This window comes from Triturus cristatus, chromosome 6 (assembly GCF_964204655.1).
Source record: "Triturus cristatus chromosome 6, aTriCri1.1, whole genome shotgun sequence".
Lineage (NCBI taxonomy): Eukaryota > Metazoa > Chordata > Amphibia > Caudata > Salamandridae > Triturus > Triturus cristatus.
Window position 1 is genome coordinate 263,486,413 of NC_140589.1, and position 17,363 is coordinate 263,503,775.

Genomic DNA, 17,363 nt, shown 5'->3' on the forward strand with positions numbered 1-17,363 from the left:
TGCATTCTGTCCATCAATAGTTCTTTTTGCATTTGTCAGCCCGAGTGGGACGGGTATGCTCAGATGTGAGTCCCGTGCTCTCCATGCCACTGGAATCAAGCTGTCCTGGCTGAAGAGGGGTGAAACCCCGAAACCGGTCCTAGGATGCTTGTTTCCAGTCCAGGGAGGACCTGACCTGGCAGTTCGTGCTGGACTGTTACTATTGGGTACTGGGTCAAGACTGATTTGCATATGGCTGGGTCCAAACTGGAATGGCATGGTGAGCAAAAAAACGATGGATTTAGGGCCAGATCTCTGTACTGGGGTGAATGTATGACATGGTTCTGCATTCTGTCCATAAATAGTTCTTTTTGCATTTGTCAGCCCGAGTGGGACGGGTATGCTCAGGCGTGAGTCCCGTGCTCTTCATGCCACTGGAATCAAGCTATCCTGGCTGAAGAGGGGTGATACCCCGAAACCGGTCCTAGGATGCTTGTTTCCAGTCCAGGGAGGACCTGACCTGGCAGTTCGGGCTGGACTGTTCCTATTGGGTACTGGGTCAAGACTGATTTGCATATGGCTGGGTCCAAACTGGAATTGCATGGTGAGCAAAAAAACGATGGATTTAGGCCCAGATCTCTGTACTAGGGTGAATGTATGACATTGTTCTCCATTCTGTCCATCAATAGTTATTTTTGCTAATGAACAACTAGAGCACTAATAATCTATATTTATGATAGTAGTGTGGCACTCTGTCTTTTGACAGAAAGATCCCCTTCATTGTGATGAAGGGGTTCTTTCCGTCAAAAATGAAGGGTATTTTTCTGTCATAGAAATTATTACTGGTGCTCTAGGAAGCTAACATGAGAACAACCAGGTGGCAAGGGCAGTGGCAGTACAAAAGACCACAGAGGGCAGGCGGGAGGAAGCAGGGGCACACGCATGGACAGCAGTGGGTCTGGGGTGGTTGGCAGCGTCAACAAGCTGACCAGGGAGGATAGGTATCATGGGCAGTTGCAGCACAATGGACTGCAGAGAGTAGGAGGGAATGTCAGGGGCATGCTTAAGGACATCAAAGGGCCGGGGGAGCTGTTTAGGCAGGGCAGGCGGCAGGGGCAATGGAAGCATATCGGACTGCGGAGGTCAGGAAGGAGGGGTAGAGTCACACACATGAAAAACGGAGGACAGGGGGGAGGTGGGCAGGTACAGTAAACAGACTAGACAGGGGTGTGGCAGGAAAATGGATTGAGAAGGGCAAGAGAGAGGGGCAGGCGCATTGCACTCAGACAATGGAGGGGAGAGGGTATTGGCAGGGCAGGCAGCAGTGGCAGTGGCAGTACAACAGGCTGCTGAGGCCAGTTTAGGGGGGCAGAGGCAAAAAACGGACAACAGAGAGCAGGGGGAAGGCAAGCAGGGACAGTAAGCTGACTACACAGGGTATATGGCAGGGGCAGCACAATGTACAGTGGCGGGCAGGAGAAAGGGCACAGTGACACGCACATGAGCAACGGAGGACATGGAGGATAGTACAGGGGCAGCAAGCTGCCCAAGCAGGGCGGGTGACAGGGGTTTGGCAGCACAGCAGACCTCAAAGGACAAGAGGGAGGGGGAAGGGCCACACACGGACAGTGGAGTGCAAGGGGCCAGGAGCAGCAAGTTGAAAAGGCAGGGCAGGCATCGGGGCAGTGGCAGCACAATGGACTGCAGAGAACAGAAGGAAGGGATCAGGTGCACGAACACAGACAAAAGAGGAGAGAGGGCAGGGGGAAAAAGATCACCAGGCAGGGCATGCGGCAGGACGTGGCAGCACAAATGATCACAGAGGGCAGGAGGGATGGGGCAGCAGCATGCACAAATACAACAGAGGGCAAGGGTAGGGGGACATGGGCATAAAGAGGAAGAGGTAGGGCAGACAGCTGGTACACTGGCAGTCCAGCGGACCATAGAGATTAGAAGGTAAGGGATAGGGGCATGCACACAGACAGTGGAGGGAAGGGGGAGAGGGCAGGGTTAGCAAGCTGACCAGGCACAGCAGGTGGCAGGGGCAAGGGCAGCACTATGGACTGCAGAGGACAGGCAGGAGGTGGCAAGGGAAAGCACATGGACAACAAAGGGCAGGGTGGATGGGCAAAGACTGTAGGCTGACCAGACAGGGCAGGGGCAGTACAACAGACAGTCATTGGCAGGAAAGTGGAGGGCCGGGGTGAGGAGGACCAGTGTGGCAAGCTACCAGGCAGGGCAGGAAGATGGGCAGTGGCAAAACAAAGGCATTCTCATGGACAACGAATGGCAGACGAAGGGGGGCAGGGACAAGAGCAGCAAGCTGACCATGCAGGACAGGCTGGCAGGGGCAGCAAGCTAACAGGAGGGAGTAGGGGCACCGAGACGGAGAATGGAGCACAGGGGGCCTGGGAGCAGGGGCAGCAAGCTCACCATGGATTGTAGGACTGAGTGGACAGCAACAGCAAAATGAACCATGGATGGCAGGAAGGAGGGAGTGGGGCTTGCAGATGGAGATCTGAGAGCAAGGAGCAGGTGCCAGGGCAGCAACGTGACCGCGGAGAGAAAATAGGCATGGGCAGCTAGAGGGCCACGAAGGGCAGGCGGGAGGGGACAGGATCATTCACATGGTGAACAGAGGGCAGCCAAGGGGTGATGGGCAAGATGCTGACCACTAAGGGCACCGCAGCATGGGCAGGGGCAACACAACAAAACAGCAAAGACAGGAGGGAGGGGCCCAGGGTACTTACATGGAGAATAGACAGCATTGAAGAGAGGAGTGGCAGGGGCAACAAGCTGACCATGGAGGGCAAGCTGGCATGGGTAGCATAACCGACCACGGAGGACTGGAGGAAGGGGCAGGAGCACGCACATGGAGAACAGAGGGCAGCAAGCTGACCATGGGGAAGATAGGAGGGGGCTGGGGCACACACAAAGAGACAAAGGGCATAGGAGCGATGAAGAGCAGGATCAACAAGCTAGCAACGGAGGGGAGGCCAGCAGGAGCAGCACAACAGACCACGGAGGGCATGAGGAAGGGGACAGCAGCACATACACAGAGAATGGAGGGCGGGCAGGAGGGGTCAGGGGAAGCAAGCTGACTGCGGAGGGCAAACTACTTATTCGCACTACAGAGGTTATAGAAAATTGGGTCTAAATGTATCTCACCTAAGAATTCCAGTATGAAAAGCGTATAGAAAATTGTTAGGTTCATTATGTCATCACTGATGTTCTGAATGTTATTTGAGAAGTCATCAGTGACGTCATTTAACATGTTATGGGTGATGTAATAAGTGAGGTTATAAGCAGTCACCCAAGTTGTTGCAGATCTCTCTGCAGTTTTTTGTTCTGCAGAAAGAAAATATTAGACAGGAATAGGAACATCCCTGTGTGTCAGTTGTGGATGCACTGCTCTAAAAATAAGCCCTGTAATCGAATTCAATAATAATTTACAGCTATTACTGTTTTTGAGCTATTGAGAATGGATATAATTTGATTAACAAGTTGGAAATACTATTCTAATGTATCCCTTATGGACTTTGGAGATGAGAAACTTTTTTGCATTATTTAAAACAATGGTCCAAAGCCATTTTTCGGTTGCAAAGTATGAGATTTACACAATCACAGGGTTTATGACTGCAAAACCATATTTTTTTTGCTTATTAACCCCATTTTGTGGATCATAGAAGCAAATTGGATTTCAGCAGCCCATTTAAATTTTTTAGGAAGGGGTATGAAAGGGGCATCCCTTCCTAATTGCGAGTTGAAATGGTATGTATCAGTAGCTTGTGAGAGCAAACTATTGAAAGTAACCAATTTCTCAAAAGAGGCAGTAACAGATTTGCCAAGGGAGGCTGACCCAGATGGACATCTTCCCCGTTGTGAATCGATTCAAGACCCCACAGGACGTAGACATAGGCCCAAGGGATCACTGATTTCTAAAACCAATAACTTAACAGCCAGGATTTTGTTTTAAGCAGCACTGGTTCCTTTCAGGAACGCGCGCTGCTTTAAAGAACATACAATTCACAGGCCCATTCTACCAATAGGGCACACTTTCCCTGTTTGTGCCACGGCGCACCTTTAAACAGATGCATTGAGCGCATACAGGGAAAGTGCTCCCTATTACAATGAATATACTGTCGTCAGAGCAGACGCAAACTCATATTACCTGTAGGACAGTACATTTAGTGAAATTTGGAGTGGCTTCTTCAAAGCTGCTTCAAGATAGCAACCCACCTGCTAGGGTAGAGAGATCCCAATGCAGGCTGGTGCAGTAACTGACTATACTAGCCTGAGGATGTCTGGGAGATACATGGGACCCGATTTCCACCTCCTAATGGCTTGTTTATGTCTGCTCCGGCATCCATATTATGGTGTGGGGACAGTGGCAAAGAGATTCCCTCATTTGCATGGAGACACACCCCCAGGCAAAAGGGGGAATACCCTCTTATGATAGCGCTGGCACTGCAAATGCGCCAGCGCTATTAGTATAATGGAAGAGGCCACACAGCACCTGCAGCCCCTTCTGTAATATAATTGAGGTGCATGAAGCAAGTGTATAATGCGGCAAATATATTTGTGGATCCAAAAAAAACATTGGAACTAATAGGGCTTTTTGTAAATGTGGACAACTAATGAGATTACATACATAGTTCACAATATATCCTGGTAGGAGAAATGAACAGTCTGTTTTGTTAATATGACCTTTAATATTGTCAGTTTCCTTGATTCCCCATGTCTACATCTGAAATGAAATGAACATATGTCTGACAAAGGTAACTGTTTCACCATTTACTGCACAATCCAATGTATTCGATGTTCTGCAGGTGAACCTTCCAAGAGCCGTCATGATTGCTATTCCCCTGGTCACCTGTGTGTATATTCTGGTCAACGTGAGCTACTTTGCAGCAATGACCCCTTCTGAACTCTTATCCTCAGGCGCAGTAGCCATCAGCTGGGGGTGAGCTATAATGTGGAAACTGTTTTCATTTGGTTATTGATTTCCAGTGTTTTATTTGGTAACAAAGTGTGGTCTGTATGGGTAAGTAGAGCAATATATACCATAGGTCGAAAGTACAATTTTTTTGTTGGGCAGTAAATTGTGTACAAAAGGACCAAATAAGTTTGCATATCAGTGGGACAAATACCAACATCGGGGGCACAGATTTCTACAAAAACATAGGTCAGGGCTGTAGTGCTTCCTTGGCGATTCCCTCCTTGCTCAGCTCTTAAGGGGAAACCTTTAAGCTAAGTAAGGTTAAGGCTTGAGTTCTAAACTCGACCGTATGTGTTTTGGTCCAGTGAAGTCTTCTGGAACCATCCAAAAATAGCTGGCAGGTATGATAAATCCTGCTAGTGTATGTCTTGATGAACAGCGTCCAGATCTCTCCCGGCGTGTGCCACACGCTGTTAGCTGTTAGCTTAAAGGTTTCTCCTTAAGAGCTGTAATAACACCTGATATTCTATTGAAAAGTTTTCATTTGTTTTCGTCACTTTTCTGATTTTCTGAATCCTACTGATACTCTTCTGGTTTATACAAGGACATATTTTGACTCTGACTAAGGGGGAGCATCTATAGTTTGTCTTATACTCACATGGTCCTTTTCAAGTCAGCACATTACAGCTTTAATTTTCGTTGCCCTGATGAAGTTCCCAGGGTAGGAATGAAACGCGTTGGCTGAGCATCTCAATTTGCTGAATCTTAAAACTTGAAAAATAAAGAAATTTTTATATTTTTATACTACTACTTGTTTATTGGACTTCTTTGATCAGCGCACCCCCACCTCACCATTAACAAGTCTTGATCTGGAACACAGAAACGCCAAACAACGGCTGGCTTTGGGGTTGACTGTGCATAGACAATACCTATTAGAACTCTATGAGGTGCTGAACTACGGGTCCGCCGTTGTTTCTTGGGATATTCAATATTAGATTAGTGGCAGTACCGAGAATAATAGAACCTTGTCTTTCACCAATGAAGATTCCCCTTTTTCCCATGTCTTAGCCAGCTGGCTCATATAGAGTAGTTTTAGCCTATAGGAATTTAAATGTACACATATGAACATATGCAGTACAAAATGTGCATAGCACAGGCATAATGACCAACCTGGTACAGAAAAGCAGTGAATTTGGATATTTCTAAGGTTTTCTTTAGTCAAAACATAGCACCTGAAAGTGAGTATCTAACTGCCTTCAATTTCGATGGAGTGCAATTTTCATTCCGTTTGCCTTTGGGCTATAAGAATATTTCTGGTTTGTTCTTAGAGTGCATCATGGAGCTCTTACAACCTGGTCCAAGGTATTGTCATATATTTATGATATCTACCTTACTGATGATGATTTGAATCTATACTTAACTAGGGTGGACAGGGTAGTGACCATATTAACGGAACATAGTTACAAAGGTACTTTTAAAGAATCCTGATGTTGACCTTCTTGGGATGCAAGTTATCCAGTGAAGGCCAGGGTCTAGCGCCGGACTTCCTTCAGAAGTGTTCTACCCTGAAGTCTCCCGACAATCTAAAAAAGTTGCAATCCCTTTTGGAGTTTCTTAACTTTGGAAAAACTTATTTGCCTCATTGTACTGAAAGAGTGAACCCCTCCTATGACCTGATTTCGGCCACGTTTTCATTTAATCAGTTGCAGCACGCGCACATTGGTATCTTGCATACCCTACAAGCAGACATTCTTTTTATGAAATTATTTTATTTATTTATTTCTATAGCCATACAGTGTTTCAATACAGTTTGTAATGCTGGATAGGTATTCGGTATTATAAATGAGTGATCCAAACTCTGGTTGAACATTAGGGGAGGAGGATAGGGACACAAAGCATCATAATAACCTAGTTAACAGCATTTTCAATGTTGCAGAAGATACAGCATATTATATGTCAGACTAGCGAGATGCATTTTACCTGTACTTACAGCATTTATTTGATCTACGCATCGTCTAATAGGTACTGGTGTGAGCTATATATCTTGAGATCGTTACCTGTTCTATTCATAGAATGTGAGCAGTTAATGCGCAGGTATCTTCAGATTTAGGGATGTATCTGGCTGGTCAGGGGTGTATGTGTTTCTTGCGGTTATCCAGTGAATGAAGGGTGCCCAGATATCTTTGGGTCTGAACGCTAAAGGCATTAATTCTCAGAAGATTGCCAATTGCTCCTGGCAGTAAGTAATATCATGAATCCATGTATCTATTGAGGGGGCGTGTTTTTTCCCCAATGTATGGCGATTCTACATTTGGCCAATAGAATCATCATAGTAAGTAAGCGTCTCATTGCAGGCGGAACATTTGTGACGTAACCCAGTAGGGCCATCAGTGGTGTGCATTCAAATTGAGTACCCTTGATCTCATGGATTATCTTGTATATCCTGACCCAATATTTGGTGATGGGGGGCATAGCAATGCTAAATGTAGGAAGGTGGCCTGCGGTTGTTTGCGTCTCCAGCAATTTGCATCTGATCGGAGAGGCCCATTTTGAACATCTGTAGTGGGGTACAGTTAATGCGATGGAGGAATTTAAAATGGATTCATCTCAGTTTGTAGTTTGGGGATAGGTGTTTGAGCTGGGAACAGCAGAAGGTCCAGTGTTGGTCCGTAAGGGGTGGGTCTAAGTCGGTGCACCAATTATCTTGTGCCTTAGTCTCCCTCACCGTAGATGTTTGTTAAGTGAAATTGTAGAGTTGCGTGATAATTTTATTTTAGAGGGATTGGTTAGCAAGTGTTCAAGAGCCTCCCACAGTGTGGAGGGAGCAATCGGGAAGGAGTAATGTAGCTTCCAGCAGATTGTTCAAATTTGATAGCATAAGAATAGATCTGACATGGCGGGTGTGGGTTCTGCTAGTACTCCATGTGGATTAGTGAAAGAGTTGTCGGGATAGAGATCAGCAAAAGTGATAAGGCCAAGCCGTCTCGCCCTCCCGTAGCCCCACTGTCATGCAGGGAGGCGAAGCTGGGGGTTATATGCCAAAGGAATTGATGGGCATGAAGTATCGAGATATTGTCTCTTCTGCGCAGACCCTCCCATGCCCCATGCCACCTCAGAGTTTCCACAGTGTTTATTTCTCCTCTGGGACACTTGTAAGTGTGGTATATAGTGACTTGTAGTGGCGTGTGTGCAGCTCTATCTGTTTCCCCTGCTACGTGGGGTTTAAATGGAGTCCCGTATAACCAATGATGTAGGTACTGAGTTTGTGCACAGTAGGCATATAATGTAATGTCCGGTGCACCCAGCCCTCCCTGCTTAAGTGGGAAGGTTGTTTGCTACACCCTTAACTCAGATACCATTCCTATAATCACAATACCGGGAGTGGGAGACAGAATAATTCCTAATAGTCTTTCTAGATTAGTGGGCGACCCGGAACTTGCTGCTTACCAGGAAGAACTTAAGGCGATCTTGGGCCTTCCGAAGGTGGGCAACCTTCCGTGGCTCTCATATATGAGGGATATGTGTTATAAACTAGGTCATTGGTTAGAGCATATATATCGTACAAGCTAGACGCAGTCCAGGGGAATTCTCAACTTGGTCATCTAACAGCTGATTTTTAAATATTAAATTAGACTATTTCTTTTGAGTACTTTATGGACGTTATTCAATCGATTATGGCAAGGAAACTATACTTCCAGTTTAGAAAAGGGACCTTACTGTTCCGTGCTTTTACCAATAAATGGTCAAATGCTTCCCCCGGGAGTGTCCTGCTTGTAACTGTGCCGAGGAGACTGATGTACATGTTCTCTTTTTCTGCCCAGGGTATAAAATTGCAAGACGGACCTGGCTAGTCCCACTATGTAAAAACATCGGGTGTAGGCAGAATGTGGAGGCATTTAGAATATTGCGGACGGATACCCATTTACCTACTGTTTTTGCAGTCTCTCATTTCCTGAGCTCCATGTGGCATAAACGGAAGACATCGATAAAAGTAGCATTACAAGTATAATTTATCCATAGTCTCTCCATTGCCACAATCTATTCATTTTAACTGGTTTTATTTAAAAAAAATCATTTTTATCTATTTTTAATATTCCACACCCTAGAGTCCATTATTTTAGACAAAAACAACATTGACAATGCCAATTGACTTGGGGTAACTCCTGGTCTTGATTATTTGCACTTTAAACCTATTAATGTAATTAAGTGTTGTTTTTATTATTTTGATATTTATTGACTTTGTATGTACTTTCTTGTCAGTGTCTGTACTGTTTACTTTTTAAGGCCTACATTGACCAAAATAAAGTTTGTTGGAATGGAATGGAGATTAGAATTAATCAAAGATGCCCATGAGGGATTGGTCTCTGTAGATGCAGGAAATACCTATACCATAGCAATGCTTCTGGTGACATAGATTATATAAACAGACTAGGGATTATGTCAGGTAGTGTACCAGATTTAAACCCTCCACTGTCAAAAGACCGATGCCCACTTCCCTGATGATCTCAGACATCCCTTTCTGGATGATTTTTCTGGACCACAGTGGTCCTTTCCGTTCAGCTAACCGATATAAGTAAATGTTGGTGGTGATTGATTAATGTTCTCAATTCCTACGGGTTTGGCCGCAGAGACATGCAAGTGCTTCAGCAGGAGTAAAGAAATGGGCAGTTCATTCATTTCATTCAGATAATGGTCCTGCATTCGCCTCCAAGGCTTACGGAGACTTAATGTCTGCTCTGGGAATTTGTCTGCAATTCAGCAACCCATTCAAAGCATAATCAAATGGCTTTTTGGAGGGTGCCAATGGCATGCTTACACAAGCTTTGGCTGCTAGGATGCTAAGCTCCAGTTTTAGTTGGCACCATAACCTATGTGGCGTTCAGATAGCATTAAATAACTTGCCTAGATGAGTATTGGGAGGATGCACTCCATATCAGGTTCTCTTCAAAGTTCCTATGTATGTGCATGGCTTAGATAATTCTGGGAAGGTGGAGAATGAAGATAAATTTGACTTGGAGAAACATTTGAATGTTTTACAGAGTATCCAAGAAGTCAGTGACAAGCTGTCTAACACAAACCACCCTGATATTGCCACCTGTGAAGTAAGGTTATCACTGTTGCCGATGGGTGGGTTCCCAAAGTTGATGACCTAGTTTTTGAGAAAATCCAGGACAAGCAAGCTTTCGAACCATCCTACAGACTACACTGTTCTTGGGGTAAAAGGCAACAGAACTGTTATCCTGCCTCCTCTGCCTGGATAGAGAAGAAACAGGCAGGTGTCTATTGACCATGTTAAAAAGTACTATGTGGCCAGACCTCTACAGCCGACCACCACAGACACCAAGAAGAAATCAGAGTAGTGCCTCCCAGCCTCTCCATATTCTGAATAATCTACTCCCAGAACAAAGCAGTAACATTCCTATCTCGAGTTCACAACCGGGGATATTTGAGCTTAGCACTCTACACATAACATGGAGTGCAACAAACATAGCTAATGCAGGCAACGTGACAGTGGCTACTGTCCAACGTAATTCCATGGTTTTCTATGAAATTCCACCTGACTCTACGTCATTTAAACGGGTGCCCTTTCAAGCACCTTGAGAGACTAATGATATTGAAAATGACTTTTCACCGGAGATTTTTCAACCCCTTCTACAGCCACCCACTGCCAGATACTGCTTCATGCTTGTCCGTTGTTTCATGGCAAGTATTTGATTTCACCGTGGTCCTATGCCTGGTTTACTTTGGGAACTTTTCTTTTTATCATATGGTTGTCAGCGATATTCATTGTGCTATTGCTACTCAACGGACACTTCATCCCTGCAAGAACAATTGCATCCCTGTGGTTCTTGATCTACTGCCTCACTCTTCATTCCACAGAGCATGAAGAGGTCTCTATGCTGCAAACATTGCATCTTATCCATTGCCTAAGGGCATAGCATGGGAAAGGTTTCCATATCAGATTATGGGGCACACTGAGACATTGCAATTGCCTCATGTGATAAAAGTTTAAAGGAATGAAGTTATAATACCCGGTTCGATTTCAGATGATTGGGATATTGAGACTGCTAAAAGAAAGAGATCTGATTTGCAGGCATGTATTACTTTGAATAATAAAGAGCCTTATTTGAATTCAGCAAATTACAAAGAAATGTATTGTTATCCTCACTATGTACATTATTTCATACATAGGACTAGCTATCCTAAGGAAGTTCGCAATTATTCACAGTAGGACCTCGCCTCTCAATATTCATTCTACTTTCTTAAGGAAATTTCCTTACTTCCAGAGTACTAATAGGTCATATCCTTCAGCCTTTTAATTTTCCCAGAACCCACAGCAGCTTCCTAAAAAGTTAATCACTACTTACAAGCTGATTTATTCTACTGAGTTTAGTCAAAACCTGGCTATTCAAGAATATGAGTGTTGGAAAGCAAAGGTTGATTAGAAAAGTATTTGGGTACCCAAATTCTGGCAGATCCAAGGTAAAGACTCCTTATTTTGATCCTGTATAATACCAAAAGAAATGATCTTTTTAAACAAAATTATCCAGCAGACTACTTTTCTGGGGTTCGTAACAATGAAGGACTTAAAGAAACCTTCTATACTAAAATTGACTATGGTCAATATTTGGCAATTCCAAATGAATATGTCTGAATCAGACATAAATGATATGATACAAAATAGAACCTATAATTCAACCCAATTAATGATGTTCCTGGGCTAGGCCCATGTAGCAAAGCTGCTCATTTCTTACATTGTCCTTTTTTTCAAAAATAAAATTTCTTCTGTGACCTTTTGCACATATTTACATGCACGACAATGTTAGATTAGTTTCTCCAAAAGTACTTTGTTTACACATCTGGCTTCGCACAACATTATCACGATGCTTCGAACATCATGTACAAAGCATTTCGACGCACTATGTACAAATGTCGTTCTATCTTCACCCACGGGCCAACTGGGCTATCTACATAATCATAACATCGCTAATCTATACTTACATCACAATAAAGAGAATCCCAAAAGATTAGCAAATGAGATACTTCAACTAACACCTGCATGCATGCTGAGACTTCACCTCGTAGTGGTCTGACAGCTCAGTGAGGGGGTGTCCAGTTCGTGACCAAGACGGGCTCTTACATTGTCTCCTGCCAGGTAAAGGGGTTGGATCGTCTCCTGGGAGGATTCTTGGCTTCACAACAACGCACACTCTAGGTACACTTAGAGTAGGGTTTTGCATAGTAGGAGTACGCCTGATTACTGCCTTGTTTATATGCCTGCATATATACACAGTTTTAGCACCATGGTAGAACTATATCTACTATTTATGCTTTCGGTGCTTGTAATAACTTTGATCTGCTTCTGTCTACTGATTATCGCAGCACATGTATTCTATACAAGAATAACGTTAGTTCAATAAATATATTTAAAAAGTCCTACTGTGTACTCTCTGTATATTTCTCTGAGCACTAGTAAGCATGAGTGAGTATGCAAAAGGTTCTGATCTGTTTCCATAATCCCAGCTGGGTCAGGGTTGTCATGTTCAGTGGTTGACAGAAACTATTTGCTCCCTGGTAAGGTTATGGGGACTTATGGTGGCACTGTGAGCTAGCTGGTCTCTAAGCCAACATATCTTGCGAGGATGTCCAGAATCAGTCTAGGTACCTCATTTAAAGTTTATGTTGTCCAACAAACGCGCAACTTCTGTGGATTAGTGGGAACTGCACAACATGGCGCCACCAACATTGGTTGGGCTTTTCTTTAATGATCTATCTGAGTAGTTCACTTGTGCTTTACTCAGAGAGTGCTTTTCTCAGAGAGCCCTACTCACCTCCAAACAGGAGACGTCTGTCGTGGGAAGGAAAAATCCACCCCAGCTGAGTAGGTATACCCTATGTCTTGGCTGTAGGTTATTCAAGCTTGTGGGATAAAAATGTTCCTACATTGTGTTAAACTTATCGCCATAAATTCACTTACTAAGTTAAATCTCACCTCTCCTCACAAAATGTCTGTAAATGGAGAAGCCGGTGGAGAAGAAGTAGTTACTCTAAATATCACTGACAATTGCAGACCTGCAGTTACTACGAAATTATTACATTAAGGCCTCCTGGCAAAGGGTGGAGACTTTACCTCTGTGGTCGAGGCGCATGAAGCATTCAGACCAGAGGTATTCTACTCTTGGGTTACATTCCCGCCTGCTGATGCTCTCACAAAATTGATTCACACTTACATTGAAGAATGAAACACCAGAGTTATACTTTCCATACGTGGACATAGAAATTCCGTTAACTTACCAAGAACAAATAAATTGGTTTAAAGACGCCCTCCCCATACCATAGAAAATATGAAACTTGGTCCGCTCAGGAAAGAAGGAGCGACTTGGCTGGTCCTAGCTGCTTATACACCGCATCTAATCTTGCTAATTTAGATGCAGCAGAAATAACAACACTATAAGAAGATCTAGTAAAAATGTACAGAAACCTTGCGCAGTACATTATGCAAACCTCCACAGTTAACCCTGCGCATACGGCTCAGGCTGCACAACCTCAGTTGGCTGCTATCGATATCAGCCCTCAAAAGCTGAATGCCGTTATGGGAAAGGTTCCCACCAGTCGGGAGCAAATTCCGTTCTGGATAGCTCAAAAAACAAGCCTACTTGAAGAAGTCTTTCCACACACTGGACCGCAGGACAAACAGTAAGTTAACAATTTGCTTGCCAATGGGGATGGCTCCCCCGGTGGAAGATTGTGCCACTTGGAGTGCAGTCTTCGCTGCAGTTTACACCAGAACTCATGGTACCCCTACTATAGCAGTTTTACCTGAGGTACTGAAAGTACAGAATAAGTACGAGTCCCTGGACTTAGGGATGAAACTGATGGGCAATTTTGCCGCGGTCTCAACCATTATGTTAAGTAACATAAAGGGGGAAGCAGCAGCATTGGCTATACACCAATGCCTGAGAGAATTCACTCCTGCACAGCAGGAGCATGAATTGCCTAATAATATTGAAGATACCTATGATATACTAGGCTGAGATAACTTGGGAACCAGACCTGGGAAGCCACAGGTTAAGAGTAATTCTGAAATGGATAACTCTAAACAAGCACCTGATTCTTCAAAGAAGAAATGGAACAATAAACAAAAAATAGATAAACAAAATAAGACACAATCACGGGGTGGATCTCTTCAGCCGGAACCCACTGACAAAAAATATAATTTAAGATTCCGTGATAATATTAGAAAGGCTGCCAGGTATCAGGATGCTGCTACACGTTCCAATTGTTCCTTTCAGGATTTATCCGATGCGCGTTTAGAGAGAGGTGGACAGTCAAAGCGCAGATCAGACGAGCACGTGAAGCCGTAAAGGAAAAAACATTGCACTTTAGACTACATCCTTAAAGAGGACAAACCAAATTTATTTTTCAAATTTATTTGAAAAAGAAGGTAGCTGGGAATAAAATAAGACATGCCCAGGCTACTGAGGACTCTGCTTCTGCACGGGGAATGGGCAGTGACAGTGCGGCAGAAGTCACAATAGCTTGCCAGAACTTCATGGATTATCTGGTGGTGGTAGCGCTGAATGAGCATATCACGGTGGAAACACCTGATACGAGGGTCAGTGCCCCACATCGTTTATATTGAATAACGCTCCAAACAGATGGGGACATACCCAGCAACATCAAAGCTCTCTTTTGGGAGGAACTAACCTACGGTTACACTATTCTCTTGGCTGAAAAGGATTGGCTACTTGAGTTCGTATGGAATGCCCACAGGGAGAAACAGTAATTTTTCCTGCTTTCTCTGACTTCGTTCCAGAATCAGTTAAACATTCATATGCCACGGAGTGGGCCCTGGGTTAGCTCCTGCACTTTACCAAAAGCATGTTGGGTGGGATGATGAGCCTCCTCATCACGAAATCGCATTAAAATCAGTTCCTCAGCCACAGAGACCTTACCCAATAAAACATGAAGCTAAAAAGCAAGTTAGGGAAATCCTAGAACAACTTGAGTACCAGTGTGTAATAAAAAGTTGAATCTCGCCCATGAATAATCCCTCGTTTCCCTTAATGAAACCGGACAATTCATACGTCTTGTCTTAGACTACAGACATTTGAACACTTCCACACGCACATTTGCAGTACAGACTGCACATAGTCCTGCACTAATGAATAACATTGACTGCTTTTTCAGTGCAAGGTTCACAGAGTCTATTTTGCCATTTACCTCAAGGGTATAAGAACAGCCCTGGACTGTTTTCAGCCAGGGTAACCGAGTTACTTAAAATTTTTGATGAGGAGGCATTGTCCTATGTAGATGATATTTATCTGACGGGCGATGAATTGATGGAACACTTGGCTAGAGAGAACCACATAATTCTTGGGTTCGCTCACCTGGGTTGCAAATGTAATTTAAAAAAATCTAAAATTGCCCCTCTCAATGTCCTGTTTCTGCGATATGAGTTGTCAAGTGAAGGTAAAAGCCTGGCGGCACATTTATAGAAAAGACGCACTGCTCTAACCTCCAATGACTCTGAAAAGACTATAATCCATTTTAGGATTTCTGAATTTTGGCAGATAATACATTTTGGTTTACGCAGAATTAGTAAAACCGTTCTACGATTTAATCAGACCAGATTTTCCACTCAACAATTGGACACAGGAAAACACAAATATTTTACGTGCCTACAAGCTGACATGATAGTTTCCAAGCATTTGCACACTCGTGTAAACTCGACTAACCTGGTGACCCGTGTAGTTGCGGGACCCACCTAGTACACTTATATCTCTTTCAATGAAGATGATGCAATACCTATTGCATACAAATCACATTTGTACACAAACTCTGAAATGCGTTTTGCACCCACTAAGAACATTCTCACAGAGGTACAGACTTCTGTAATAAGAGAGAGAGAGAGCACTGGCTCAGGGGAAGTGCATAATTGTCGGTACCCTCGTACCGACCTTAGAGACCGTTACTAAAGCAAGCCTTCTGAATGCCAAAGCATTAGATCCAAGATGGATTCAATGGGCCAACTCTCTCACTGCAATGATGTAGACTACAGATTCGATTACACATTACAGACACAAGCATTCCTGCAGTATGAACAAGAATATCCTCTGTCAAATGAAATAATACCTCTCTAAGTCGATATGAATGTATCATTTATTCCAATGGATCTGCTCAGCCTGCCATACACCAATATTCCACAGCATGCGCAATCATAAAGGGGCACATGCATGATGAAAAGTTCCGTCCTGAAAAAACACACACTCAGTCACTAGGGGACTGTACAGCACAGCTGGCTGAACTAAAAGCCTGTGACTGGCACTACAAAGTACAGATCCAGAATTCCCCACACTTATAGTGTGTGATTCATACTACTGTGTCCAGTCCTATAATGAATACCTTCACTATTGAGATCAAAATGGATTTCGATATTCCAAGGGTTACACAATTAAGCACAAGATGCTGTGGGAAAAAGTGGCAAAGCTTAAAGATGCTTGCCAAGGGCTCCTGTTATCCACACTTTGAGTCATCAATGTGTTGGTGTTCACAATGATGGGAATTCCATGGCTGATTAAGCTTCCAAGGCAACAGTCCGTAAGGTGGCCGTTGCTGCAATCACTCATTTAAATATGAGATTAGACAGAGACATGGTAGCCGTCAATTCTGCTTGCAACGACTGTTGAAGGTTTAGCCATATGGCCTTATAATTCTAAAACATACATGCAGCATTTTCTTTCCAACACTGCTGGACCTAAAATCAATTGCCCTGATCCACGGTACAATAAACAAACACATACAGTAATTGCCACATATAGTGTTGGTAAGCTATTCGAATGATGGTTGGAATACTCCAGTCTTTCATCTGTGAAAGAGCACTTTTTCTCAATCAGTGAGAACAGGGATTTTTCTGACTTACTTCTGGGACCATGTCTTAAAACAAAAAAATATTCCTTGCTACAGAAATATATGCAATTTATAATAAATTAAGCATTCCTAAAAAAAGCTTTAGAAATAATGCAACAGATAGACCAAGAAAACATGCAAACGTTTTTTAAGTTATTGACAATGGAATGCTCATGCTTTCTAAAATAGTGTACTCATTAAATCACACTTTGTCCTCAGCCATAGACCTCTTGAAAGGAGACCTGAATTTATTACAGCACGGGCTGGCTCAGTTAAGGGCAATCATGCAATTAAATTGGGCACTGCAAACCCCCAGATCAGGTTTTATACCTTGGCAACTTTTCAATGAGATAGCCCTATTTGAACCCTACAGTTTGACACTTACTCTAAAAACAAAGGCCAAGAAAGAGTCTACATACACATTATTAAGTATAAAACAAGTTGAAGATGCACCGTTTACAGTTAGTGACACTCCACCTACTACTTGGCTAAAACTCAATATTATTGCATAGCCTAATATAACGTTTCATTTTCA

The 17,363-nt window shown here is 43.6% G+C and overlaps 1 protein-coding gene across 1 annotated transcript in view; it reads left to right on the forward strand.

Annotated features, from left to right (window-relative positions):
- LOC146816741 (b(0,+)-type amino acid transporter 1-like) overlaps positions 1-17,363 on the forward strand; it is a 245,755-nt gene that overhangs the window by 71,842 nt on the left and 156,550 nt on the right. Inside the window, exon 2 of the mRNA XM_085609164.1 lies at positions 4,809-4,942. Coding sequence (XP_085465290.1) covers positions 4,809-4,942 — 134 coding nt within the window. The remainder of the gene's footprint in view (positions 1-4,808; positions 4,943-17,363) is intronic.